This window comes from Phodopus roborovskii, unplaced genomic scaffold (assembly GCF_943737965.1).
Source record: "Phodopus roborovskii unplaced genomic scaffold, PHOROB, whole genome shotgun sequence".
Lineage (NCBI taxonomy): Eukaryota > Metazoa > Chordata > Mammalia > Rodentia > Cricetidae > Phodopus > Phodopus roborovskii.
In genome coordinates this window covers 52,068,762-52,096,533 of record NW_026126511.1, presented here as the reverse complement: position 1 = coordinate 52,096,533, position 27,772 = coordinate 52,068,762, and the positions used below count along the sequence as shown (strand labels likewise).

Below are 27,772 nucleotides of genomic sequence, written 5' to 3'. Positions count from 1 at the left end.
AAATGGATGGAATTAGAAGAAACCATCCTGAGTGAGGCAACCCAGTCACAGAAAGACAAACACGGTATGTACTCACTCATATATGGTTATTAGATATAGAACAAAGGATCACCGGCCTAAATCCACAGTTGCAGAGAAGCAAGAAAACAAGGAGGACCCTAAGGACATACATGGTCCCCCAGAGAAAGGGAAAAGGACAATTTCTTCTGAGCAAATTGGGAGCATGGGGGGAGGGGCAAGGGAGTTAGGAGAAAGAGAAGAGGATAAGAGGGGGGGAGAGGAGGACATGAGGCATCAGGAAGATTGAGTCAGGGGAAGAACAGAGAAGAACAAGAAAAGAGATACCATAATAGAGGGAGCCATTATAGGTTTAAAGAGGAATCTGGCACTAAGCAAATGGTCAGAGATCCACAAAGATGACCCCAACTAAGAATCTAGGCAGTAGTTGAGAGGCTGCCTTTGATGCCCTTCCCCTATAATGAGATTGATGACTATCTTATATGCCATCCTAGAGCCTTCATCCGGTAGCTGATGGAAGCAGAAGCAGACACCCACAGCTAAGCACTGAGCCATATTCCTGGAATCCAGTTGTTGAGAGGGAGGGGGGAATGAGCAAAGCAGTCATGATGGTGCTGAAGAAACCTACAGAAACAAGCCCTCTGACTGTGGGTGCCTGGGCATCCATGGGACCTCTAACAGTGGAACAGCATTTACCCCTAGTGCACACATGGACTTTGGGAGCCCATTCCCTATTGAGGGTTACTACTTCAGCTCAGATACACCGAGGAGGGCCTAGGCCCTCCCCCAATTATGTGACAGACTTTGATGATCCCCCATGGAAGGCCTCACTATCCTTGGGGAATGGGTGGGGGGGTGGGTTGGGGGGTCAGTGGGGGCATCGGAGGGTGGGAGGGAGAGGGAATGAGATTATTATGTAAAATAAGATTGTTTTTCAGTAAAATATATATACATATACATGTATATAAATTTTCCTAAGAAAGGAAAAAAATAAAACATAAAAAAAAAAAAAAAAGAATTAAATGAAGAAGAAAAAACCCAATAGGATAATCTCGACAATGCTTCCCCACCCCTTCCCCATCCCTGCCAAAATCACTTGACCAAATACAGCTTCTTTTCCTGATTAAAAACAAAGAAGCAACAGGATCCTCCTCAAGACACTAGAAACCACTCAGGGCATTGCACAGCTGACACTGCATGTGGGGAGGAAACTGAGTGCTTTGAAAATTAAGCAGCCAAGCGTGTCTACTGTTACCATTTCTATCCAGCATAGTATTTGGAAACCTGGTCAGAGGAACCAACCAAGAAAAGCAAAACTAACTAACTACGGAACTACCTAACTACCTACCTAACTAAACTAGTAGCTAGCTGACTAATAACTAACTAGCATCCAGACTATAAGGAAGAATTAAAACCATCCGTTTACAAATGACGTGATCATACATGCAGAAAACCATGAGCATTACCAAAAATGATTGGAAAGAACAAAAGAATTCAATGGATTTGCAAGGTATAAGTAAATATGCAAAGGCAGTTATATTTTACATAGTGTTAACAATGAACCAAAAAAGACAACGCAGGTCAAGTGTGGTGGTGCCCGCCTTTCTTTAATTCCAGCACTTGGGAGGCAAGGGCACAGGCAGGGGCTCGCACATGTCTGTGCATTCGAGACCAGCCTGTTAGCAGAGTGTTCCTGCTTAAAAACAAACAGAAAGTAAGAAAGAAAGAGGGAAAGAACAATTCTGTTTGCAAAGTCATCAAAAAGACTAAAGCACTTAGAAACCCAGAAACCTTCCATGCTTTAGACACTGGGGACCTGAAGTAGAGCCTTAATGGCTCCAATATTTGTACAATGAAAACTATAAAACTCCATTAAGAAACACTTAAAGCACAAAGTAGATAGGAAGACTTCCAATGTTTGGAGATTGGGAGACTTGCTATTGCTCAGAGGACTAGATCACTATTGAGTGATACCAGATTTGATTGCAATTCTTACTAATGGCAAACCAGAGGGGTAACTCGGTGCACCTGAACACAGGGAACCAAAATGTGACCTGGAAACTTACATCACAAAACTTCTGTGGAAATTTTAATAGTCATCACCATCTGTATGCAGGGAGCTAAACCAGAAAAAGATAATTTTTCAAGTGAATGACAAAAGGGTTATAGAATGATCTGCATGTTTTCCCTAAGAAATCATTCTGTCTGTCTGTCTGTCTGTCTGTGTTTTGTGTATGTGTGTGTGTATTTGCTGACATCGATGCTTACCAGCAACTGAGACTGGGGAGCACTGGTCAGCCACGCTTCTAGTGTCCATACCTAGGCAGACAGCTGTGTGCACGAAGTGGGAGCAAATGCCACACCGCCAGCTCACTGCTGTCAATCATTCTTAGGGCTGTTCCAGTCCACGCCCAGCACTGCTCTCACTCAGCTTTGCTTCTGAACCACGTGCACACCAAAAGCAGAGAGGTCACACCAGAGCATCCTCTATGGGGAGGAATGCAGTGTTCACAAACACCAACTCCAGAGCCTGCTTGTCCACCCCAGTTCCTCTGGTAGGCACTGCTCTCCTTACCATCATGCTTTAGATGCCAGGGGCCCGAGGCACAGCCCTGATGGCTCCAAGCTGCCTTGGTTTTAATGGTCAAGCCAGTGGCTGATTCTTCAGTATTTTATCTTGAGCAGGACCCTCCCACCAAGTAGAGCTTTGCATCTGCATTTCCCGGTTGGGTTTCTGTATTGCATTATGTGTAAAGCAGAACCAGTGTAGGTGAGGCAGAGCCTGGAACAAACGGAATCCTTAACATACTTCAAAGACACTGGGGGTGGGGTGGGGGGCTCTCAGCTGCACTGCTTTGAGATGGAGGTTATTTAAGCTTCTATTCTTTAAAGTTATTTTTATTATCTTTTGGAAGGTGCTTGCATGCCATTGTGCACTCATGGAGGTCAGAGAACAGCTTGTGGGACCTGGCTTTCTCCCTCTACTAGTTCAGTTCCGGGTATCAAACTCGCGTTGTCAAGTTTGGTCGCATGTGTCTTTACCCACTGGGCCATCTTGCAGGTCCTTCCTTTTATTTGTTTTGGATGGAAAAAAATAATTGTACACATTTATTGGCAATAGACTCAACTTTCTCCTAAACGACATCTTAAGAGATCTGTCTACAGTGGAAGTTCAAAGATGACTTCCCTTATCACTTTTCTGTCTCCTGGATTCTAGAAGGGAAGATCCAAGCCTTGCAATTACGTCCATCAGAGTGTGTGGCTGCTTCTCTTACAGCAGGAGGCTGTTATGAGAAAAGCTTCTTCGACTGCAGTTTCACCCTAGCGTTTCCCACTGGTGCCTTAGTCCTGCTCACATTTTTGCTAAAGCACAGTGAGGAACTTGGTGTGTAGCTGATACTGAACTAGCCAGGACACTGCCGGGAAGCAAAGGATTAACAGAAGGATGTTATTTTAATTATAAAGAGCCATTGTTTCAATTAAAACTGATGTATAAAGTGCCACCAGTGACGTTCTAGGTAAAAGTGCTTCATTTATCTAGAATGAGCAGGTTGGATGGAGCAAAGACGTCCTACAAACTCATCTTAAGGCTGTGCTCATAGCACCTGATTTTACTAACAAAGAAAACTAGCAAACGAGTATACCTTCCTAAAAGCTGATATGATGTCTGCTGGGCTCAGGGGTGGGGGGGTCGGGGGGTGGGCAGATTTTGTGAAAATGTGAAGGACTGCTTGTTAACCAAGCTGAGCATTTGCTCCCGAGAAAATGGAATTTTTGTAAGGTTTACACAGCCTCAACAGACACAAGTCAAAACACCCATTATGAGTTGGACAAAATTAAAGGTATTTATCTGGAAGCCTCTCTCCATTGGTCCATATGAGACATCAGGTAGCCTTCACTCCTTTGGCTTTCCCCACCTTTCCTGCCTTTAAATTATCCTAGAATGTGCTGTACATTTTAATGGTTAAGAGCTTTGCAGCCAAGTCTGCATTTGAATCCTAATGTTGCCATTTTCTATCTGAGTTATCACCAGAAAATGATTACCTTGTGACAGTCACCTGGGACATGTACTCTCTGGGCACATCTATGAGGATGTTTCCAGAGAGGTTAAACTGAGGTGGAAAATCCCATCCTGAATATGGCCATGGCATTCCATAAGCCAGGGTCTTAGACTTAACAAGAAGAGACCAGAGAGTTGAGAAGCAGAATACATCTGTCTACTTCCCGGTGGCAGACACAATGCGACTAGTGTCCCCTGTGCCTGTCACCATGCCTCCCCCTCTGATGGACAGAGGCTTTTCCCCTTTTAGTTCCTTTTCCCAGGCTATTTTCCTACAGCAACAAGAAAGTGACTGATGTACTTACTTTCCCCGAAACACTGAGAATCCAGTGTGAATGATAGTATTACACTTGGGTATAATTTCTATATGAGCTTTCTGACTCTTTGCAAAGTATAGAGATGTACTCAATAAACAGGACAAACTAGAAAAGATTTTCCTAACTTCATTTCACTGAGACCATGACTTGTACAGTTTGATCTAATGTTGTCTCTGTAATAGTGAACTACAACCTAACCTGATGTGTAAAAAGACTAACCTGCTCTTGCATCAAGTTCTGAGTCTCAGCCAATCACAGTGGACTAGAGGTTAAACAGGGCTCAAATAACACAGACACACCAGCATCCAGCAGGCTGTCTCTATTGAGATTTGTTAGAGGCTTGTCTTTTAATGGCTTGGACTGATTAATAAATAGAAATGTAAACATTAAGCAAAGATAACAGCATTTAAATCACATGCAGAATGGATAGGAAAGGAAAAGGAATCAGAATTGATGGGCATGAGCCCAAGGAAGGCAGAGAAGAAATCCATTTCTCTTAAACAAGTATCTGTTCAAATGTGCGGGGTTGGCAGTGAAAAAGGAGTGTGTGACAATACTCTCTGAGGACAAGTTAATTAGGTCACAAGTGAGGACTGGTCATTGTCAGCCATGCATCTCTGATGTGCTGGGTTAGTGACATGGAGAGAAACTCTTGTACTTGGGAGAGAAAGGGGGGAAACCCACAGAGAAAAGGTCTGGACAGTTCCCTAGCCCACTGAAGCACATACAATTTCAAAGATAGCTAACTCATGAAAATTACATCCAATAGTGAGGATACTTCACCCAGTGCTTTCCCTTTCTCCTGGACTTTACCTTTTAATTTTAGCTGTGTAGGATCAAGCTGTCGATTAAGGTTGGGTACACTATAGTCATCAAGAGGCTAAGTTCCCAGGGGTTCGTTTCCCTGAGGGCATCTGGCTAGGGCTTCCATACTGTGAGGCTCAGCTGGGCCGGTTCACCACACGATCTTTATTGTAGCTTCCTCTGATGCAACTCTTCAAATAACCGAAGTTTTATGGCTAAGTCATCCAGTCATTTGACAGGCAGCTGACCCTTCCCTTATGCCCAGTGGCCTGAACCGGGGAACTGTCAATTAAGCAGCCACTCCTTTGACCCTTGGTAACTGGACAATGGCTTGAACACTTCCTGGATGTTTTGAGGAAACTGTGCTAGCTGCAGAAACCGCCATGGCTACTGCTGAGGCCATGGCGCTGCTCTGGAGGCCTTGTTCCACTCATGACTGCTCCAGACAGCCTGTAGCAGCTACAGAGAGACTTCGCTTTAGCCATGATGAGCCTCAATGACCTTTTGATTACCCCCATTCATCTTGGGCTCAGGGCAGAAAGCTGACTTGAAACATATCTGAAGCTCTGAATGGGTGGAATTAGGAAGTTGTGCACAAGTATGTTGTGTGTCCTTTTCTATCCATGTGTTGATTCTCAGTCTGAAAGCTTCTCCTCCTTGAATGACTATATCCTGGTGCCTTAGTTAGGAGACAAGGCAACTCTCCTAAAAGGAGGTGTTTAATTGGGGGCTGGATTACAGTGTCAGAGCTTAGTCCATTGTCGTCATGGTGGGAAAGGATGGCAGCTAGCAGGAATGTGCTTGAGAAGTATCTGATATCTTTACATCCTCAGGCAGCAGGCAGAGACAGACTGACAGGCAGACAGACAGACCAACTGATTGACTGACTGAGTTTAGCATGAGCTTTTGAAACCTCAAAGCCCACCCCAAGTAGCATACTTCCTCCAACAAGGTCATATCTACTCCTACAAGGCCACATCCCCTAACCCTTTTAATCCTTTCAAATAGTTCTATTCCCTGGTGACTAAGCATTCAAATATACCACCACACCTGGTGTTGTGCCATTGGCCTCAATACAGTTTTAAGTGGAGTGTGGTCTTTCATTTGCCTATGTGTGTTTATCACTTGTAGACTGAAAGCTAATTTCACAAAGAGCAGACAAAACCCTGGGATTCCATCTGAGCAATGACAGTGGCCATGAATGATCTTTAGCAACTGAAAAACTCCAGAGAGATATCTGAAGCAGAAAACTAGAGAGCTAGGTGACAGGAGGCAGCAGGCCGTGACATCAAGATGGCCTTGATCACTGGAAGAGGTGCAGAGAGTCACCACAGTTAAACTCTGGGGCCCTGACACCCTAAACTTAGGAACCCACAACATTAACTGGGTGCTACCTTCTGACAGTCAAAGCCCAGAACAATAAGCTTCTCTGGCCTGAGCATCAATGCTAATGCTTAAACCTCCAGTTTTGAAAGCTTGGAACAGTAAGCTTGTGGTCTCAGGGCAGAAAGCCCAGAGTTTGCACCGACCTGGGCACCCAGCATGTAAGTAAGTATCTGGCATTTGAAGCTGGGAACTGTTAGGCTCCAGTTCTTAGGGCCTCATACTGTGGGCTTTGGGGTCTGAAAGTGCAGCCCATGAGCTTCTGTCACTGACCTGGTCCAGACTCCCAACACTGAGGAACTGATCCTGGCTCAGTACTGTTTCCACTTCAACAGAGCGAACTGACCCACAGCCACTGTCCGCAACAATACATTTACCAATAAACCGGGAATGCGCAGTTAAGTAGAAACGTAAATGTTTCTAGTTAGTCTAAGTAGCTGTGCTTCCTGATTTCCAAAAACTGTTTGGTGAGTGTAGACATGGCGTGTTTCTTTAGTGAATGTAGACACAGATTTGTTCTCTGTTCAATCAAGACCATTATTTTCCCTCCAGCTACATAACTGGCCTCTCAGTGCAGGTTTTAATAGTCTCAGGCAGCCAAACTCCTGGAGACAGCAGCACCCTGAGGGCTCCTCACTGGCATACAAATAGATTCACGGAGTGTAAACACAACCCATAAAGTCAGCTGCTAGGATTAACGGCTCAGCATGAAGCACTGTGCTCTGGCCAATCCAGTTTTATCCTTTTTCCTAAGCAAAATAAATAAATAAATAAATAAATAATTTAGAGGTCTCATTGTTTATTATGACTGAAATTGTGAGTAGTTTACATATCAATTGCTAAGAAAATCAATAAATAAAGATCTTTAGCATACCCCTTAAACAAAATTACTAAACTGTAGGAGTCTCCTTTGTTCCCTCCTGGCCTTGGTTCTCTGCTTACCCTCTCCTTTCTCAAAAGGGTCACAAACTCCTGCCTGACCTGCACAGGCCACCGCTCTCTCAGCTAAACCAGCTACAGGAGCCCGTTTAGTTCGCAACAACCTTTATTGGTTCAGAAGCCACCTGGGAAACAGACAGGAAGCATAGCTCTTGAGAACCATGCTCTTCCATGGTTTGTTCCTCACAACAGTGGGCCATGTAGCTCTTCAGAGGAGGGGAGAAGAAGGAACTGTGACGGGGTTGTGGTCTGTCACTCAAAGGCACCCAGCCCAGGCTATCCGGTTACAAATCACCACGGGCTCTATTGTCAGCAGTTAGTAAAGAGTTCTACACTTTTCATCAAATTCAACTCTGGATTTATCAGCACAGAATGTGATGGCTTCTTCCTAGGAAACAAACAAGACACCAACCCAGCTGTAGGGTTCTTACATCTTCTCAAGCCGACACAAGAATGTTATAGGAGGACAAGATAAAGCCATGTTCTCTACTCTTCAAGATATGTGCATCACACAGTCCGCTTGGAGAGACGCTAACTAAATAAAGCTAGAGGGGCAGGGCAGGCATGGTGGCCAGAGGTTAGGGTTATTGACAGGGGCTGGGGTGATGCAAAAGGTATTTGGCTGGCAGCATCCAGGAATGCTTGGCAGGTACTGAAAGACGAGAGCCTGAAGTGTAAATGAGATACAGAAACATGGCCACAGCAGAGGCCCGAGGCAAGGATGGCGCTATTGGAAGACCGAAGCTTGGGAATTTACAGACTTAGTTTCCACAGTTCTACTGGCTTATAGATCATTTGGCCTCTGAATCCAGGCCTCTGAAGAGAACTGGAAGGACCAAAGGACATCAGGAAGTGCTAACCACACTGCAGTAGAGTGGCTGGAAGGGCAGGGAGGTTTCCACACCCCAGTGATGACAGCATGAGGAGACTGTCCTGTGCCTTCATAGGAAGTCTGTCCCTCTTTCTTTTACATTCCTCTTTAGCACTTGCTGGCTTCCATTTGGGACCTTAATTAGCATAAATACTATAATTAACACTGAAAAAGTTGTAAGCCATCAAAGAGCAGCTGATGTCTGTAGAGTTTCTTTGCAAACATAATAAAGTTAAAGGATTTTTTCCTGCTTTCAAGGATGTTTTGTTCTTTTTATTACCCACCCACCCAAAAGTCTCTCTAGTGTTTATTTGCCTGGAGAAACAATGAAGCTTTTAAACTCCCGCACCAAGAAACAGAAAAGACACCATAAAAGAGAGACACATTACTATGGCTTTGAACATCTGTGGTGAGGGACAGGAAGCTCAAATAAGACCTCAAAGGAACGGGCAGGGGCAGGGTCGCCATCTGGAACTGAAACAAGGGAAACCTGGGCCCTGCCTTCCCAGCTCTAAGTGCGCACTCTCCTTCACCCCTGGAGTACCGTGTGCTAACACAGCCCCTGGAAAGCAGGGCCTTGCTGGGGGGGGTGTCATATGGAAACAGACATATTGAAGTCCCAGAAATCTTCCTGGGATCCTGAATTAGTGAGCTGGTTAAGAAGTAAGCTGTGGGATCGTCAACATTCGATAATACTTACATTATTTATTCCACCCCCAAAATAAGTGTGCATAATTTAAAACTACTGACTGAATATAGAGGAAAAGAAAGATCTAGAATTACAGACAGTATCTCCTGTAGCCTCCCATTCCAGCAGAGCAAAGGGGAAAGAGTGAAGAGGTTTGCAGTTAGTTGGAAAGAACACTCTTTTGAGTCTTAGTCATAAGATGAATTTGAAAATTCAATCCATGCTTTGTTATCACTTGTAGTTATTAGACCTCCAACTGGTACATGAGAAACAGGGGCACAAAAATGGAATTGTCTGCTAGGTGTTAGGGCCAAGACTTAAAATTAAGACTTTTTCATAAGTGTGGAATGTGGTCATCTGAGAAAGACATCAAGCAGACACTGTTCTGCATCAGTCTTAGGATGAACAAATGATGTGATGTATGAAAAGACAGGTTGCAGTATCTTTTGTTCTCTGCTCTTGAGTGTTAACACAATTAGCTGTTTCAATAACCTATCCCCATGACTTCCCCAGAATGATGTCAGCCAAAGAAACCCATTTCAATGAAAATGACAAAGAACAATATTTGATTGAATTGGGTTCTTTTCTAAATCCAGATGTTTTGTTTCCTCTGTGTGGTGGCTTGGGAGGGGGAATTTATCCCTGAGTGTCCTTGGGGGCTCTGCTTCAGGACTTGTCTTGTCTTCTGTATTCTAAAATCCATGATGTTCAAGTCTCTTTTAAAATGGATAACATTTCACAGAACCACACACATCCTCCTGGACCATACATGTGCCCTTTACATGACTTGGAATGCCCAGTGAACCACACACATCCTCCTGGACTGTACATGTGTCCCCAAATGACTTGGAATGCCCAATACGGTACCAAGACCAGTGGATAGCTGCACAGTACTATGACAAAATGAAAATGCCTGTTCATGCTCTGTGCAGAAGCATGTTTTTAGGATGTTTTTGACATACCATTTGGTTGCACTTGCAAATGTGAAATCTATAGATACGGAGGGCTGGCTTTATAACTAAGATTATTGTATTCTTAAAGTAAAACCAGTAATTAAGTCAGCCAAATGACATTTATTTAAGCTAAATTAATTAAATTGCACTAATTAGATTAATTATCAGTTCTTGAGAAAGGAGCAAAAAGTCTGTTCTCAAAGTACATGTATTTATTGTACCAGCTGGACATATTCTGCTTAATTAGGATACTACATCTCTGTTTCTGCCCTTGCTCCTCAGAAGTCTGTTCTCAACACTGGCCATTGCTGTGGCTGACATTACCCTGCCCACAGGAATCTTCTTATTCTGCCATTGCTGTGGCTGACACTGCCCTACCCACAGGAGTCTTCTCATCCTGACCAAACTCCTAATCTACATGCCACTCCATCTGTCACTCACACTGAGATCCAGCCTCTGAAGAGTGGGTTCTGCCCATTGCAGGTAGGACTCTGTCCTCAGGTCCCTGTATTTGGGCTCACCTCCACACTTTATCGTCTGTATAAACTACTTTGCATCCTGGCATTCAAAAGGCATCTTGTAACATGCAGCCTGGGTTAAAAGCAGCAATCCCTAGACATTTTAAGAAGTAGCTGACCTTAAAGGAAAGCACAAGCCCCATCACTGTTGGCAAGCTGTTCCAAAGTTATTCATTATGTGCTTGTGTGCGTGTATGTAGGTGAGTTTGGAGATACCTGCCATGAATCACAGTATAGATAAAATCCCTCTTGTGAGTTCTTAAAATTCTTTCTCTGATATGCTCATAATAAACAAGGCAGTTAGGACAATGTTTTAAAGACTCAGAGGGAAATAATTTTAAACTGAATTAATTCCTACTTGAAATTCAACTTCAAGCTTCTACTTTTAAAGGGCAGCAGCTAGGCCTGTGTCCCAGGTTTCCTGAGTGGCGCATTCCCAGGCACAGGCTGCCTAATACCCTTTTCAGTCTGTGGGGTATTTTGGCCTAGTAGTTTTCAGCAGTGACTCAGTTATACTGCGGACTGTTCTCTGGCCGTGTTAATTACAGAATCTAAAGAGCTACCGCATGTGTTGAACATGTGCAGGCTTCTTCTTGTCATTATTCCCAAAATTGTTCAGTAGTGTCATGCAGGTTGTTGCATATCCAGAGCCAATTTAAATTATGAGTTAGATCTACCCTGGTCTTATATGAACTCTAAACTGTTTGGATCAAGAGACTTGAGCATCCAAGGTCACTGGCGTCTAGGGCTTGGAGTCTCACCCTAGACCATTTCAATTCCCTGGAGACACCAAGGCATGACTGTGTATTTATTTTTATTTTTACAGTTCTGGGAATAGAACCCAGGCCTCACGCATGCTAGGCAAGCATCGTACCACCAAGCCACAGGCCCAGTCACACTGTGATTTATAATTTCTTACTCTTGGCATCTGGGAGTTCCCTTGAGAAGCACTTTTGAGCTGGGCGGTTCTGCACTGACCCCGGCTGGATACCCTTTCTTCTTCTACGTGAGTCGGAACACACAGAGCAGACTTAGAAATGTCGGTAAGGATTCTGACATTTTAAAAACAATGAGGCATTTGCTCCGCTGCACTCTCTTGCTACTTTCTTCATTCGACTCTCAAAATAAAACTTCTTAGGTTACCCCCTCCTCGGGAAGCCGTCTTCGAAGTAGCCAGACATCAAGTTTAAAGGCCAACTAACCTGGTTCCCAGTAGCATGTGAGTGGTCCCCAGCACATAACCTCCTAAGACTAAACACTCTGGAAGAAAAGTTGACTGAGTGTCCCGACTGTACCGACCCTGAATTTGCGGCTGCACTGACTGCTCCTGCCAATGGCTTTGCTGCTCCAACCTCTCCCACTCACTTCTTCCCAGCATTTTCTGAGCACTCAAGGATCACACAAGTTCTTCATTTGTAAAAACAAGACAAAACAAACAAACAAAACTCCACAGCTTAGTGAGATGGGCCTGATAGATCTGATTTACTATTTTTAAAATAAACTATACTTAATCTGAGATTCATTCAATTTAGCAGTATCCTTTAACCAGATGTAGCTTATTTTTTCATGAGTAAATATTTAATCCAGCCCATGGGCTTTAAGTCTAGCAGAGACCTAGGGTAAAAGCCGAGAAAGTAGATGTATGTGCTGGGGACTGGCTAAGAACTGATTGGCCATTTCACTGTAGGACAGTTCCCTTCTCCAGACTCAAGCAAAAGCACAAAAGCAGCTCCAGGCTCAGAGGATGGTGTGATCTAGTCAAAACGTCTAACTTTCTGCTTCTTCTTCCACTGGTAATAGACAGAATTGATGGCTTGTGTTTAGAAATTCCTACTGGGAGAAAAGATTGGGTACAAACATGTGAATTTAGAGCAAGACTTTTAGAAGAATTTCTGATTCTTACAGCCGAGGAAATCACTGCCAAGGAGACATTTAGGGGCAGGAGTCTGAGACAGCTGGACAACCACACAGCAATTGCATGGTAGTTCTCTAAAGAGGTCAGGACCTGTGGCCTGAACTGCATCAGTCCCTGGATTCCCTGGAAATTCTATAGTGAGGAGTGGTGCTCAGGTACAGTGCTTACCCAGAACCCCAAGCATGGCCAAGACCAAAAATCAGCAAACAAGGAAGAAGGCATAATGGCTCACATCTGTGGCCCCAGCAGCAGGGAAGTTCATGAAGGACTGGCACAATCCAGAATAGTGTAGGTCAGTGGTCCTCACCCTGTGGGCTGCCACCCTTTGGGGGTCTAATATCAGATATTCTGCCTAGCAGATATTTACATTATGATCCATAACAGTAGCAAAATTATGGTTGGAGTCACCACAACATGAGGAACTGTATTAAAGTGTTGCAGAATTAGGAAGGTTGAGAATCAGGCTAGGTTATAGAGTGAGACTCTCAAAAAACAAAACAAACAAACAAACAAACAAAAAAACAGAAGAAAAAGACTCGCACAAATGTCATTTGATTGCCTTCCCCCCCCCTCCATCTAGAAAAACAAGACCTCTAATTACATACTCAATATCATTAGAGGAAAACCTCAGGGGTCAGTCATGAGGATGACTACGTCTGCTTGCTTTGCACTAAATGTCACAAAATGACAGTGTGTTCTGGGTTCCTGTGGCTGCTCTGGGATCAACAGCCCTTGCTTCATGATGGCTTAATGATGGTTTGTTCCTGCCTTCTGGCTGCATCCAGTTCTCGAGTCCTCTGCTTCCTGAGCCTTCTCTCTCACGCTTTGGTAAGCTCATTGCAAGGTGTGGTAGCACAGGACTGGAATCTCAGTGCTCTAGGGGCAAAGGTGACAGGATGTCAAGTTCAAGGGCAGCTAAGTCCATAGTGGAAGACAGTGTCTCAAAATACTAAGACTTGGGAACATAGCTCAGAGGTATGGCCTGTCATGTGTAAGGCCCTGGATTTGATCCCTAGTGTAGAAAAGAAAATAGATTTCAAGGCAGGCCTTCAAATGGTGTCCTCTGCAGAAACAGCTGTAATGAGGTGTCTTGGTTTGTTTTTGAGTTGCTGTCATCTCCATCTATATATCTTCAACAAGCAAACTTTGAGAACGACTGCTTACTTTCAACAGATTAACAGGCATGTGTAATAGCAGCAGAAAGAAAGAAGCAACCTAGAGACAAGTACCATTTGGACAGTTGCACCTTAAACCAACCAGTGGAGAGAAAGAAGAGAGGCGTCTCCCCTTAGATCAGGACAGGAGGCTAATGCTCTAAGCTGTCTCCCCAAGGCCTGGGCTGTGCTGCCTCTACTACGTTCTGATCTTAGCATCCCCATCTTCCCTATCTTGCAGGTTGTTTAGCAGGAGAGAGCTAAATTCAGACATCTCTGTTAACGGCTTCCTCTATGGGTAACTGAAGGTCTTTGTTGAAAGCACACAGCCATATTCAGCTGCCCCCCACACACACAATACCACAGTGAGGCTCCACAAACAGACCCCTTTCCAGCAGTGATCTGGCTGGACACCAGCGAGTCTTGGTCAAGGGACCAGAGACAACTTCATAACCCCCAGTAAGCCGAGCCCTTCATTAGTGCATACTGGTTTTTTGGATCATAATGCAGGAGTTCCAGTAAGCATCCCAGAAAATATGGCCTCTGAGTAGTAGAAAACTCAGCAAAAAAAAAAAAAAAAAAAAAAAAAAATTACTGCAGAGAAAAGCTCCCACATATACACATAGCAAGTACGGAGGACCTTGCACCATGAGCCAGCGTCTCTCCTGCATCTGCACATTGCTGTGGTGTGGAGGACCTTCCACTATGGCCATTCTCCTGCATCTGCATGTGCCATTTTTTTTCTGATCAATATGTATATGTTTGATCACACTTGCACATGCCTATAATCAGCAGGCTGAGGCAAGAGAACTGCTTGAGTTCAAGACTAGCTTGGGCAACATAGTGAGACTGCAGCCAAAATAATTGTCAGCACTGCCCAACATCACAAGGCTAGGTGTCAGCACAGCAAAATAAATCAATAAATAGATACTGTCTACATAGGCATTTCTTTCTCTACAGGGTAAGCCTGTGCCCCACCCCAAAGTGATTTAAACACAAGAAATAAGTGCCTGTCCCCTCTTGCCATAGTTACTTTTTCCCATTGCCATGACAAAACACCCTGATAAAAGTAATTTAAGGGAGGGTTTATTTTGTTCCACAGTTCAAGGGTACAGTCCATGATGGTGGAAAAGACAACATGTCAGGAGCCTGAGGCAGCTGGTCACACTTTGAACATAGGTAGGTGACTGCTGGTGTTTAGCTGGGGTCCCCCCCCCATCCAGATCAAGATAATCCTTCACAGGGATGGCCAGGAGTTAATCTAATTAAGTAATCCCTCCCAAGTGTGCCTAGAGGCTTATGGACTAGGTGATCCCTGAGCTTGCCAGTTGGCCATTAACACTGACATTACAACCATCATTATATGCAAATCTTAAGAAATTTGGAAGATGTGTTGTCCAGGGAGTACAGAGTAGACCCCAGCTTTGACTGGCTGGCAGAGTTTTGTCCTCTGGCTGTGGCTCTGCCTTGGGATGTGACCTGGGCAGTCCATTCTCCTCTTTGACTCTATGTTTCTCCCTGGACAATAGGAATAATAATAGCAGGTAGAAATTTGGGAATATAACTAAGTGAACTCATGTCCAGTATGGTGCCACAGGCCCCTGATACAATGCAGAACCCTCCATCTCTGTGCTGGTCTGCCTTGTCCAGGCTATAATTTTACCTGCCTTCTGCCTTTAGCTCCTCCTGGCATGAGTGTACATTTAGGGGATATGGTAGTTCAGGAGCTGGCTCCTCCTAGGACAGCCTGGAGACATTTATATTTGATATAGGTAGCTAGCAAAGGGCAGTACAGAGGGGCAGTTGGCTCTTTGATACGCTGATAGCTGAGGGGCCTTTCGGTTTGTTTGTTTGTTTGTTTTTTTCCTTTCCTATTCCCAGTTCCTACCAGATACATGCTGGGAACCCCCTAACAATGTAGTCTGTGAGAGAATGGTACCCATAGCACCTCTGCCAGGTGGTTAATAGCATTAATTAGTGGGAGTGCTTGGTTGACCTTGGAACATGGGGCTGACAATGGCATTGTTGACAAAGGCACTTGAGGTAAAATTTCCAACTGCAGGCTTTGTTCTTACTGTATCAAATGTGCACCCGTTTGGGACAGTGTGGTGAGAGAAGAAAACCCTGCCTTGGGTCTGATGAGAAATGCAGAATTTGTGGGGGGGGGGTTGTTTGTTTTTTGAGTAATATTTGTTCTATTTGGAATGCCACTGTGGCTGGAGTAAGTGGTTTAGAAATGATGTAAAGTGGCTTTTACCAGAGTAGAGCTATGTTTTAAGTGTGTTTAAACTAGACGCTTGCTTTGTTCTCCAGGGCTTTGCATAACAGGCCACACACGGATCTAAAGCCATACCCACCAGATAAATCCCTGCGTGTGGGAGAAAAAAAAGCAGGAGCTTTCGACGACCTGCAGTGTTAGCCGCTGTGCGTGGTTCAGCACTCACAAAAGTTCCCGCGTCCTCGTATCAGTGTGTAAGAAGCCACACTGTTAAAAAGGGACTATTTTCTAATGGGAACATGAAAGGCTTTCTTATACAATGAATCAATGTCATTTCAAAGTTAACTTTAAAAAGAAATTTGGACTTATTGGACATTTTTGGTTTTGCTTGGGGGGGGGGGTAGAGGGAAACACCAATAGTCCCCCAAACAACACATTTCTAGCGTCAGAGCTTCATAAAACTCAGTAAGCAAAACACAGCCTTTTGAGTTCTTTTCAGTCTATTTCCCATTTGTGTGGGTTTTCAAAAGATAGATATAGGGGCTGGAGGCAGAGCCCGGAGGGAAAGTGGGTGTACATGCACAGCCTTGGGTTCCTGTCCCAACAGTGTAGGTGTCTGTGCTGTGTATACTACTTGTACCTTTCCCCACTACAGATACGGCTTTTCCTACATGTTATTCATAAGCTTTGTCACAGTATGTCAAGTATGTCACAGAAACACTTGGTCCAAGGCTGTCTCCCCTAACCATGCAGCTGTTATCCTGCACAGGTGAGCCAGACGCCTGTGTGTACAAAGATACTAGGACTTATTTTGATTTTGCTTTTTGTTGGTTCCTTTAGACAAGGTATTCCTCTATATTCCAGGCTTGCCTCAAACTCAAGGCCATCCTCCTGCCTCTGCCTCCTGAGTGCTGAGACTACAGGTGAGTCACCATTTTGAGTTGATACTAAGACTTTCATCTCTCTACATGTAGCGCTCAGCAAACTGAAAGTCAGGTGCCTGGGAAACATTCTTTTAAAGAAAACAAAAGCAAATGTAAAAGGAAAAGAGCTGATAATCTTTGGAAACCAATAGCAGTTCAAGTCCAGGTTTTGTTCTGTTTTGAAGGAGAGACGGGAGGGTGCTGAAACCCTTCTAGAATCTAGCACCCAGGGTCCTTGGGACCACAACTCTATTTGAGCCTGGAAGCCCCAGCTGAGCCTGTTTCCACAAGCATCCTAAAAAACACACTGCTTGAGGCAGCCTGAAAGACGCCTACTTCCCATAGCCAGAATGCCCAAGGGCACAGGAACCCCTCAGGGGGGCTAAAGAGGCAGTTCTTTGTAGATACACTGAAAAGCCTGGAGGAGAAATAAAAACACAGGCGCCATGTATAATTTCCCCCAAAGACTTCCAGATCTCCTTTGAGGAGATTAGTCAAGCTCTGGACTGCTTCCCAAGGAGGGTGCCAAAGACAGCAAACTTCTCTGACAGAGATGAAGCTCACCAAGACCCCAGGCTCTCTCCATCTGTGATGGGAAAGTCCAACTGTGCTTCCGACTTCACAAATATTTTTCTTTACTTTTTAGGAAGTTTGACACATGGGGAAATGTATATCTCTATATGTTAAACTAAATAATCGTCTCTTCCAAGCTGTATGACCAAAGGCTTCATAAGGCATGAGAGTTGCATGAGTTCTGTATTCAAAGGCCCTTTCACGTTATCTAAGTTAGCTAGAACCATAAAGCCTTGGGATTACATCAAACCCAGTACATTAAGTGGGGAGGGGAGGGAGAGAACTTTAGCATTTTCCAGCTTTAACGTGGGCTGTACTGATATCATTTGTTTGATAAAAACAAACGGTTGAGCAGGACTGGGTCCTTGAGTTTTAATCATCATGAGGACATGTCATGTGTAAATACGCAAGAAGGAGGATCCACTGGTATCGCCTATATGGTAGATTCTTAGAGTCTATGGATGTTTTGTTGATGCTTGTTTGTTCTGCTTTTCTGTCACTTCAAATGAAGAATACAAAGTAATGTATTTTCATAAAGGAAGTAAGAATATGCACTGCAGAGGTTCCATAGCCCTCTCCAGACCTTATCAAGTGATGCAGACATTTGCAATTTGTTTGGAAGGAAGTTTTGTTACAGAAAGAGGCAAGAGAGCAGACACTATGGATTGGAAAGTTATCCAGCAACGATCCCAGCAAGGGTGTGCCAATAGATGCAGACGGAACATGCACCTCCACCCTCCTGCCCGAACATAGCTTTTCCTGTGTCCTGAAGCCCAGCTGCAAGCCCTGCTGGGACAGCAGACCCTGCCTCACCCCTGACTGACTGACCCCATCCCTTGCCTGTAGTGTTTGTTAGCCAGCTTGGCTTAGCATTAAGACAGTGATCAGCCACCAGGCAGGCTGAGAACACAATAAACCTTCTTGTTTCCAAGGGGGAAGAAATAAAAAAACTAATGGTCAAAAAGACTAATGTTAATACAAAGACTCAAGCGTCTCCTGGACTATTGCTTCCAGCCCGGATGAGGGCAGTGAGTCCTCTCTCCTCACTGCTCAAAGCAGTGAGAAAAACAAAAGAACACATGAGCAGGAAGTGCAGGGGACATGTTATGAAAGGCAAGGGTGCCCCAGAAGGAACTTCGGAAAGGCAGACACCCCTGTGTGATCAGGGTCAGAGTGTTATATTTGGGGATTAGCACCTGGACAGCCCGGTGGAGCCAGATCTCCTGAGCTGAGCATCTGGGAGGAAGGCTGCCAAGGAACAGGGCACAATGCAAAGTGTCTGTTTCCCCCAGGGATGCAAATCAAATGTCTCTGTTGACTGAGACTTTCTGTTCTACCAGGGTCTGGATTAGAGCATTCACTAGGAGTCCCATGGTAGAGACAGGTTTTTTAAAAAAGGCCTGCTGCCACTTGGCATGTCACTCACAGTGTGGTTCGTAGGGAGGGGGTGGGTCTCCGCAGGGCACACACTCCATGTCTTGAAAACCAACAAGTTTGGTCTTCCGGTAAAATCTAGAAGAGGAAGGAGAGAGTCCTGGTTATTGGTGTCACCTATGATCAGTGTCACATCGTCGGTCACCAGCAACATCTAGAACCAGCTCTTAGTGAAGACAGAGGCACCCAAAGCTGAGCAGACGATGGACACTGCACAGATTTGGTTGCCTACACAAAACTTCCGGACCAAGCTCTGGACATTTCTACTGATTGCCTAATAGAGCTGGTGGCTCCGCTGGCCCTGCCTGTGAAGGGTGTTCATGCAACCCTGTCCCCGCCAGTACTTCATTCAGTAGTTAGTGGCCACTCAAATATGGCAGGACTTCTCCTCCAGCTTCACAAGAATGCTGGTTTTCAAACACATGATCTATTTTAATAAATTATTTTGTCAACTAGATATTTTTTGTTATTAGGAAAAGCACAGATAGCAACACAGTCTTACCGGAAGGGGAATTTCTTATTTTTAAAATGTTAAATAATATCTACATTCAATTCCCATACTTGATATATCTCTATTTTTAAGTGGTGTTAGAACATGTACTTTTATGCCATTAGTGTCTGCTGGATGTTACCTTTTCATTTTATTTTCTAAACAAGTTTTTCTGTACTAAAAAAACTATTATAGACTTTCCCAATATCAAATTAAATCATATTTGGTAATTTCCTGGGTGGAAGTATAAAATAACTAACATGTATCGCAATATCTATCTGTCTATCTATTTTTGTTTTTTGAGATAGGGTTTCTCTGTGTAGCCCAGGCTGTCCTGGAATTCGGAGACCCACCTGCCTCTGCCTTCCAAGTGGTGAGATTAAAGGAGTGCACCACCACACTCAGTTATATAGTACAGTATTTAACAAGGTAATTTTAAATAAGAAATCTCCCTTCACCGTTGTTTTGAGACAGAGCCCCACTAGGTAGATCAGCCTGGCCTCAAACTCATCAAGACCCTCTCGTCTTTGCCTCCTTGGTATTGAAATGGAAGGTGTGTGCCACCACATTTGGAACCTATTGCTTTTATTTAAAAATTTTATATGCATTTTCCTGTTTTGGCAAAAAAAAAAAAAAAAAAAAAAAAAAAAAAGGCACACCAGGAAGTTTCCCATCAAAGCAGTTTTAGGTGTGCAGTTGAACAGTACTGCCTACATGTGCTAAAACAGAACCCCAGACATCCTCAGCTTCTCAGGCTAAGGCACTGACTGGTCCTGTTAACCCCTACTTTATGCTCAGTAGCTCCCTAGTTGCTTTTCCTTCTGTCTCTGTATATGTGATGACTCCACACACTTCCTCTAAATGGCAGCTACAGCATCATCTGCTTGTGATTGATCTACTCTATAGCATGCCATTCATGTTAGGGCATGCGATAAGACTAACGTCTTTCATAGGGCCAAGCAACCTTCTGTCCTGCTCCCTGGAAATATGGGTGCATTGTATGTGGTGCTTATCCATTTGTCTGTGAATGATTGTGCTTCTTCCTCCTTTGGGAGACTGTGAACAGTGTGGTAATGGACATGACTGTATAGACATTGCTTCAGGAATCTGCTTTAACTTCTTAAACCCAGAGGCGGATTGCTGGTCCTATGATAGTTCCATCTTAAAGATAGCTACTCAGCTTCCCCAGTGGCTACACATCCCCCAGCAGGGTAGGGCAGATAGTCTTTGACTCCCTCCAACACCCTTATTTTCTTAGTTCTGTTTTGTTTGGTAGTAGCCATCTTATTGAGCATGAAGTGACAAATGGGTGTGGTTTGATTGACAAGTCCCTGAAGGCTGGTGATGTGAACATGTTTTCACAGGCTTGTTTGCTGGATTGCAGATCATCTTTGTAACAATGCTGTTTGAGTCCTTTACCCATTTATTAGACTAGGTTATTTAACATTTGTTGTTGAGTCATAGACATATTTTTATATATTTGGATATTAACCCCTTATCAGAAAGTTAAAATTAGCAAAAGTTTTTAGTTTTTTGGTTTTTTTTTTAACTTTTGTACCCTTGTGTGCATGTGTGTGAAGGAGGCCAGAGGTGAACCTCGAGTGTCATTCTTCAGGTGGCTTCCGTCTTGTTTGTTTGTTTGTTTTTTGAGAAGGGTCTCTCACTGGGGCTCAAGCTTAAGGCCTCATGCTTAGAGACAAGGACTTCACCAACTGGGGCATCTCCCCAGCCCATTGCGCACAGATGTTTTCTTTCATTCCGCAGGTTGATTCGTGGATTATACGGTGGCTCTGCTTCGTTGCACGAGAGCTACTGAGTGTGGTGTGTCATCTTCACACATGGTGCCTATGCTTTGGCGGTGTCACATCTAGAATCTTTCTCCAAATCCAGCGTCATGTTTTCTTCTTGTATTTCTGTAACGGTAGGTCTAATTCTTAGGTCTTTAATCCATTTGAGGTTGGATTTTGTGCAGGGAGTAAGCTAATAAATCGTCCAGATTCACTGCTTCTTTGTGGGTAATTTTCTCAGTTCTACCCTTGGCACCAGCGTCAAAACTCCACACATGCAAGGGCTGGTTTCTAGGCTCCCCTTTGTATCCCTTTGGCCTGGTTATCTTTGTGCCAGTACATACTTTTGACTATTATAGCTTTGTGAGTTCTCCAACTCACTCTTTTTAAATTTTATGTGCTCTTAAATGAGTAATTTTATTAAAATCTTATCTGGTAGGAAATCACTGTATCAGATAGTTTTTTAACATGTTCTCATTGCCAAATCAAAGTAGAAGTTTGACCAATCACTGAATGCAGTTGGGATTTGATCTAATTTATCCACTTTATATTTGTTCCCATTACAAGTGGCATAGCTTCCCTGCTGCATTACCCCTTACCCCACTGAGGTCAAAGGTCAACCTCCAGTGTTGTTCCTTCCACTCTTTTTTGAGACAACATTTTTCCTTGCCCTGGAATTCATCACACAGGCCACACTGAGCTAGGATTGCACGCACACACCAGGGTTAGCTTTTTCACTGTGGCCTCTGTGAACTAAACTCTGGTCTTTGAATCTGCATGGCCATCACCCCATGCTAATTAGGCCCATGTTCCATCACTGAGTCACCTCGATCTCTCTAGTTTGTACTACAGTTTGGGACATAGAAACATTTGCAGCTGCATTTCTTGCCCAAGTGAGGTAGGAAATTATATTTTAAGTGAAACAAAATGAAAGGGAACACAGACATTCATTATACAGAGTGTCTGGTTAAACTGGCTTCTGAAGTTCAATGGTAATCTGTTCCTGGCTTTCGGACAGACAATATAAAAAGACAAAAGAAACCCATACTGGACTTCGTTTACTGGCTGTGTGATGAAAAGTGGCATCTCTCAGTTTCCAAACTCACTGACAGCGGTCGTGAGGAGACAGTTTTAACTTAACTCAGTCCAAGCCAGACTGGTTAGCCTACGGAACACTGTTTGAAAATGGCATTTAAGAAGCCCTGTGGTGGATCTTCACACTCCCACCAGCCAGAGTTCTTCTGCTTAGCAGAGCTATGACGCAGTCGGCTCCGGTTTCACAGAGCCCTGACTTGAGCCAAGTGAGTCACAGTCAAGCCAAGGCTCAACTCTGCCACACACAGATGGACAATGGATGCAGGATGCTTGGGTGATAGCTGTATGATTTTGCCTTAGTTTATCTGTCTGCAAAGTAGGTTTCAGCTATTTGCCTTCTCCACAGAAAGCTAGTCAAACTAGAGGAGTAGTTTTAAAATGCTGTAGAATTATCACCTGCTCACACATGAATGTTGCCTTAGAAAGGATGTACTTTAAAACTAATCATGTAAATAAAGTGTGAAACATCATTCAAATGCCTATGGGGTTTTTGGCATAAGCCGAGAGGGCTATTTTGAAAAGCCAAGTCCCTAGGTCCTGCCTCCCTGCTATTCTCTCTAGTGCTAGCCTAGGTTTGCTTCCCTGGGGCCTAAGTTTATCCCCAATCCCTAGATGAGGAGACAAGACACACACAGCCATGTTTCCATCACAGAATTGTGGACCGTGGGCTATAGAGGCATGTTAGATGCTCCAGGCATGTTCTTTAGTTAGGCTTGCATGAGTTTAAAATTCTATCAGTAGCTGGGCATGCTAGTGCATGCCTGTCATCCAGTATGGGGAGTGAGGCAGGAAAACAGGGAGTTCACGGTCACCCCAAGCTACACTGCAAGGTCTCGTCTCAGAGCAACGCAAAAGAACAGTCCCCATAGGAGCGCTATTCACACTCATTACCTGGAGTTTTGAAACTATGGTACTTTTTGTTAGTTCAATTTTTAAATAACAGATTTGATGAGGTAAAATTCACATACCATACAAGTCACCCAAATGAAAGGGTTGCATGCCAGTGGCGATGTTACAGTCATGGAGTTGGGTAACTATCTCTACAATTGATGTTAGCACACTTTGTCACCTCTGAAACCCTGCCAGTGTCCTTAGTCAGTTCAGGAGAGAGAAGGTATCAGGACTCGTTACAGTGTTGAGGTCTAAGGTTAACCTATCACACAGCAACACCAGAATTCTGAAGGAGACCAACTCAATCAAAGCATGATTGTCCCAGCTTCCCAGCTATTGTGTGTAATAACAAACATCAGTGTATCAGATTTTTGTATGCACAACATTTTTCAAATCTCTTAACTATATATGCTCAAGCATAGAGCTGTTGAGTCTATGGTATCTCTGCATTTAACTTCTCAAGGAAATGTCAGTTTGCTCCCTAATGTGGTCACCCACTTTACATTCCCACCAATCATAGGAAGGTTCCCATTTCCCCACAGCTTATAAATGTGTAACTGTCTGTCTTTTCATCTATGTTTACTCTAGTGGGTATAGGTGGGTGTGGTTCGGACCTGTGGCTCCCCATAGGCAAGCAGCTTATCTGCATATTCGCCATTTGCTTGTATTATTAGTGAGCATCTATTCGAAGCATTTATTCTTATTTTAAATTGTCATTTTGAATTACTGAGTGGCAGGAATTCTTCATGGACTCTTGATGAGAATACAGTGAGTCAGACGGCTCCCCCTACAGAGACCCAGAACCTAAGGGGCTGTGAAAATTGCAGTGTAAAACTAAACACTTATGGGGAAAAAAATCAGTGTGTCGTATTTCTTCAAAACTAAAACACTTTTGTGCCTCAAAGACACCCTCCAGAAAGTGAAGACAGTCACAGGACAGGTTAAAATGTTGGTAAGTCCCACATGTGACCTGAAGTGCACTTACCTAGGGTTCATGGAAGGTTCTCCCCATTCTACTATCCTTACCCTAGTCTACTCTTTTCTCCTCCTCCTGGGACTCCCGGGGCCTCTCAGAAGAGGTGGGGGAGGGGGAGTGAGTATAGACTGAACATAGAGCTCTGCACACAAAGCAAGAACATTATCCCTGAGCTAAATCCTTAGCCCTGTCTCTTTTCTAAATTACTGTGAGATGGTATTTTTCAAACATTTATTTTTTGCGGGGGTGGAGGGAGAGCATGGCATGCATGCAAGAGAACAACTTTCTGGGAGTTAATGTTCTCCTTCCATTAGGAGGGTCCTGGGGTTCGAACACAGATCAGCAGGCTTGGTGGCAAGCATTCTTACCTGTTGAGCATCTGCTGGCCCGAATTAAAAAAGCTAATATGAAGCAAGATCCACATGGTCAGGAATCTCTGCTACTTTCCCCTCTGACCCATTCCAGGGACTGAGAGAATTGCCCATAGCTGCAGCTCAGAAGGCTCCTCTTTGGGGGGCTGCCTGTCAATCCCTTTGTCTATTTGTTTAAGTGCTGCTTCTGTTCACTAGCTTGCAGGAACTCTACATTTTCTAGGCACATCCCTTTGTTAAGTGTGACTGCTCTTCTGCTTTGTCACAAGTGCCTGGAACAGAGTCAGCTCAGAGGCTGTAGAAGTAATGAGATACAAGTTCCAGATGCTGCCCAAACATCTTCAAGTTCTTATCCCTGTGCAATTAAGTCTGGGGGGAATAGGAAACACCTTGGGAAACATTTAATTAAACAGCAGAAGATATGGCCCAACTCACCCGGGCAAGCAGTCCCCACAGACAGCATCACTGGTGTGTGAGCAGTTGGCCCTCTGAAAGCGATTCACCAGCGCGCAGTCCACACATGGCTTGCACTTCTGGGACCCCCAGTCCTCCTTGAATCTGTGCGGCCTGCAGGGCACACACTGTGCATCCTCTCCATAACCGAAGCCACATTCCTGTAGGGATTAGTGGGTAAAAGACAGCTATTCATACTTTGCAAGCTTGAAAAAGGAAAGGCTGCTGGGATAAAGACCCACGGAGGCCCACCTTCCCCGGCACAATGGCAGCCCTTTCAGCAAGTTCAAATGTGTCTTCCCTGGCTAATAATCTCTCTTATGGCCTGACCAAGTGTCCTTAGCTATCCACTTTATTTCAGAGGTGGTGAGCATGTGCATAAGAAAAGGTCTCCCGGATTCCCACTGGGGCATTAGGGCAGAATTACGGAGCTTTCTTCTCCCCTAATTAAGTCAGCCATGTGACTGCTCAGAAGCCAAAGCCAGTGGGAAGTTCAGACACTTGTTCACTCATCAAAGCAGAAACTAAGCACATCACTATTAGCCGTGCAACTTCAGAAGATAAAGGCAGCTGTGTGAGAGATTTCACAAGCCTTAAAACGCTGACAGGCTGAACGTTTTCTGTGACCAGAAGGGTTATCTATCAAAGAGAGCTAAAGAGTCATAAGCTAGAGCCTGGTCCACGGCAGAAGGAGAGAGCCCGCCTAGCATACAGGATGCCCTGGGTTCAATCCTTACTGCTGCAAAAGAAACAAAACACATAAAGGCCCCAAGCCTCAGGTGTGATGCACATCAGGATGAACAAAGCAAGAGACTCTTTGGCACTCAGATGATAACTTCCACAGATTCAAAGAGTAAAATAAGCTACAGAAATCACATAATGTGTGCAATGCAGCATAAAAGCCAGGTTTCAGTTGTGCGCTCATGACTAGTTAGTTGTTCAGTACAGGAGGCTGATATCTCAGCTGGTCTTCAGTACACATCAGAACCCTGAAGAAGTAGGTTCTAATGCCAATGAAGGAATAAACTTGCCAGCAAGAGCAAAAACAAGCAGGTAAAGAACAAAAGCTTCCTTCTTCCGTGGCATTATAGGCTGCCAGCAGAAGGTGGATCTTCCCATCTCAAAAGATCTGGATTAGAAGTGGGTCCTTCAGAGTTGAACTCTCAGCCTTTTGGGTTTTTTTTTTGTTTGTTTGTTTGTTTTGTTTTGTTTTGTTAATTCCAGATGTAGTCAAGTTGACAACCAAAAATAGCTACCACAAGTCCACCCCTTGTCAACTTGACACACAATCTTATCTCCTTATGACATGTATAATTTCCAAATGAAAACAATAATCAGGTCATAATTACACCTAATATTATAACTATCCCACATACAGTCACACAAACACATTATATATTTAATCAGGTCACAATTACACCTAATATGATGTAACTGTCCCTCATAAACCACAAACACGTAATAAATTTTAGAATAGGTGGAAATGCCCCTTGAGGGACATTCTTTTGGTATCTCAAAACTTAAATATGACAACCACTGATGTTTTCTTAATTGCTGTTGCATTACATAATAAAGATATCAAGGAACAAAAACATAAGTATCTATATGAACACATTCTTAACAAAATATGACAGAAACATTCAGATCAACCACAACATTATTTCTGGAAATTGTCATGTGGCCTTAGTTGGTTTTATAACTACTTTCCTCTACTACCCATGCTGTACCTCCTCTACCGTCAGCAAGTACCACAGGCCTTGGTTCTTTTCCCAGAAGAGTGACCCACACCTTCATTCCTGATGGCCTGTGCCCATTGTCATCCTGCCTGGATTGGTTGTTGTCAGTTTCCCATTGGCTTTAATCATAGGACACCCTAAAGGATCTCCTGCACTCCAGACATAATCTTCTTACCACCACTGTAGAGAAGCAATACAATTTGCACTTGGTAATTTGAATCATCACCCCTCCTAATAATGTTACTCCTTTCTTAGCCTATTGGTTTAAGGGCAACAGAAGCCCAACACAGCCGGGGGAGTCTGAACTTCCAGTTCAATGGGATGTTTCTTGTGCCTATTGGTGGAAGGGCTCCCTCCTCTGGAACCAAAATTTCTAGGCCAACAGAATTTAAGGTTGTGGTAACACGAATCACTTTCCTTACTAGTGAGTGGAACTATTCCCTTTTCTACAGCTTGATTCCTGGGTCTATGGATCCTGGATATGAGAGACACCATATCATGTATTAGACACTGGTCCAAAGCATATACCATCTTCTGGAGGACCCTGCCCCAGCCCTCCGGGATGCTGCCACCTAATTGGCACTGTAACTGTGTCTTCAAAGAGCCATTCCATCTTTCTTTTAGGCCAGCTGCTTCAGAATAGTAGGGAACATAGTAAGACCAGTGGATCCTATGATCATTGGCCCACTGCCCTGCTTCTCTGGCTGTGAAATCTGTTCCTTGGTTAGAAGAAATACTGTGTGGAATACCAAGACAGTAGATAAGGCATTCTTTAAGTCCACAGATGGTAATTTTGGCAGAAGCATTACACTCAGGAAAGGCAAATCCATAACCACAATAAGTACCTATTCCAGTAAGGACAGCATTGTTCTTTCCACTGAGAAAGGGGTCCAGTGTAGTCAACCTGCCACCAGGTCTCTGTCGGGTCACCCTGGGGAATGGTGCCATATCTGGGCCTCAGTGTTGGTCTTTGCTATTGTTAGATCTGGCACTCAGCAGTAGCTATAGCCAGGTCAGCTTTGGTGAGTGGAAGTCCATGTTATTGAGCCCACACCTAACCCCCATCTCTGCCATTATGGCCCCTTTGTTCATGGGCCCACTGGGCAATGACAGGAATGTATGAAAGAGGCTGACTGTATACAGAATAGCTCACCTTATCTACTTGATTACTGAACTCCTCCTGTGCTAAAGTCACCTTTTGATGA

General features: G+C 44.0%; 1 protein-coding gene across 1 annotated transcript in view; it reads right to left on the bottom strand.

Moving 5' to 3' along the window:
• Tnfrsf19 (TNF receptor superfamily member 19) overlaps positions 1-27,772 on the bottom strand; it is a 92,825-nt gene that overhangs the window by 22,876 nt on the left and 42,177 nt on the right. The window contains exons 4-5 of the mRNA XM_051195570.1: positions 24,814-24,992; positions 18,761-18,846 (exon numbers count right to left, since the gene is read on the bottom strand). Of these exons, the coding sequence (XP_051051527.1) occupies positions 18,761-18,846; positions 24,814-24,992 (265 nt within the window). The remainder of the gene's footprint in view (positions 1-18,760; positions 18,847-24,813; positions 24,993-27,772) is intronic.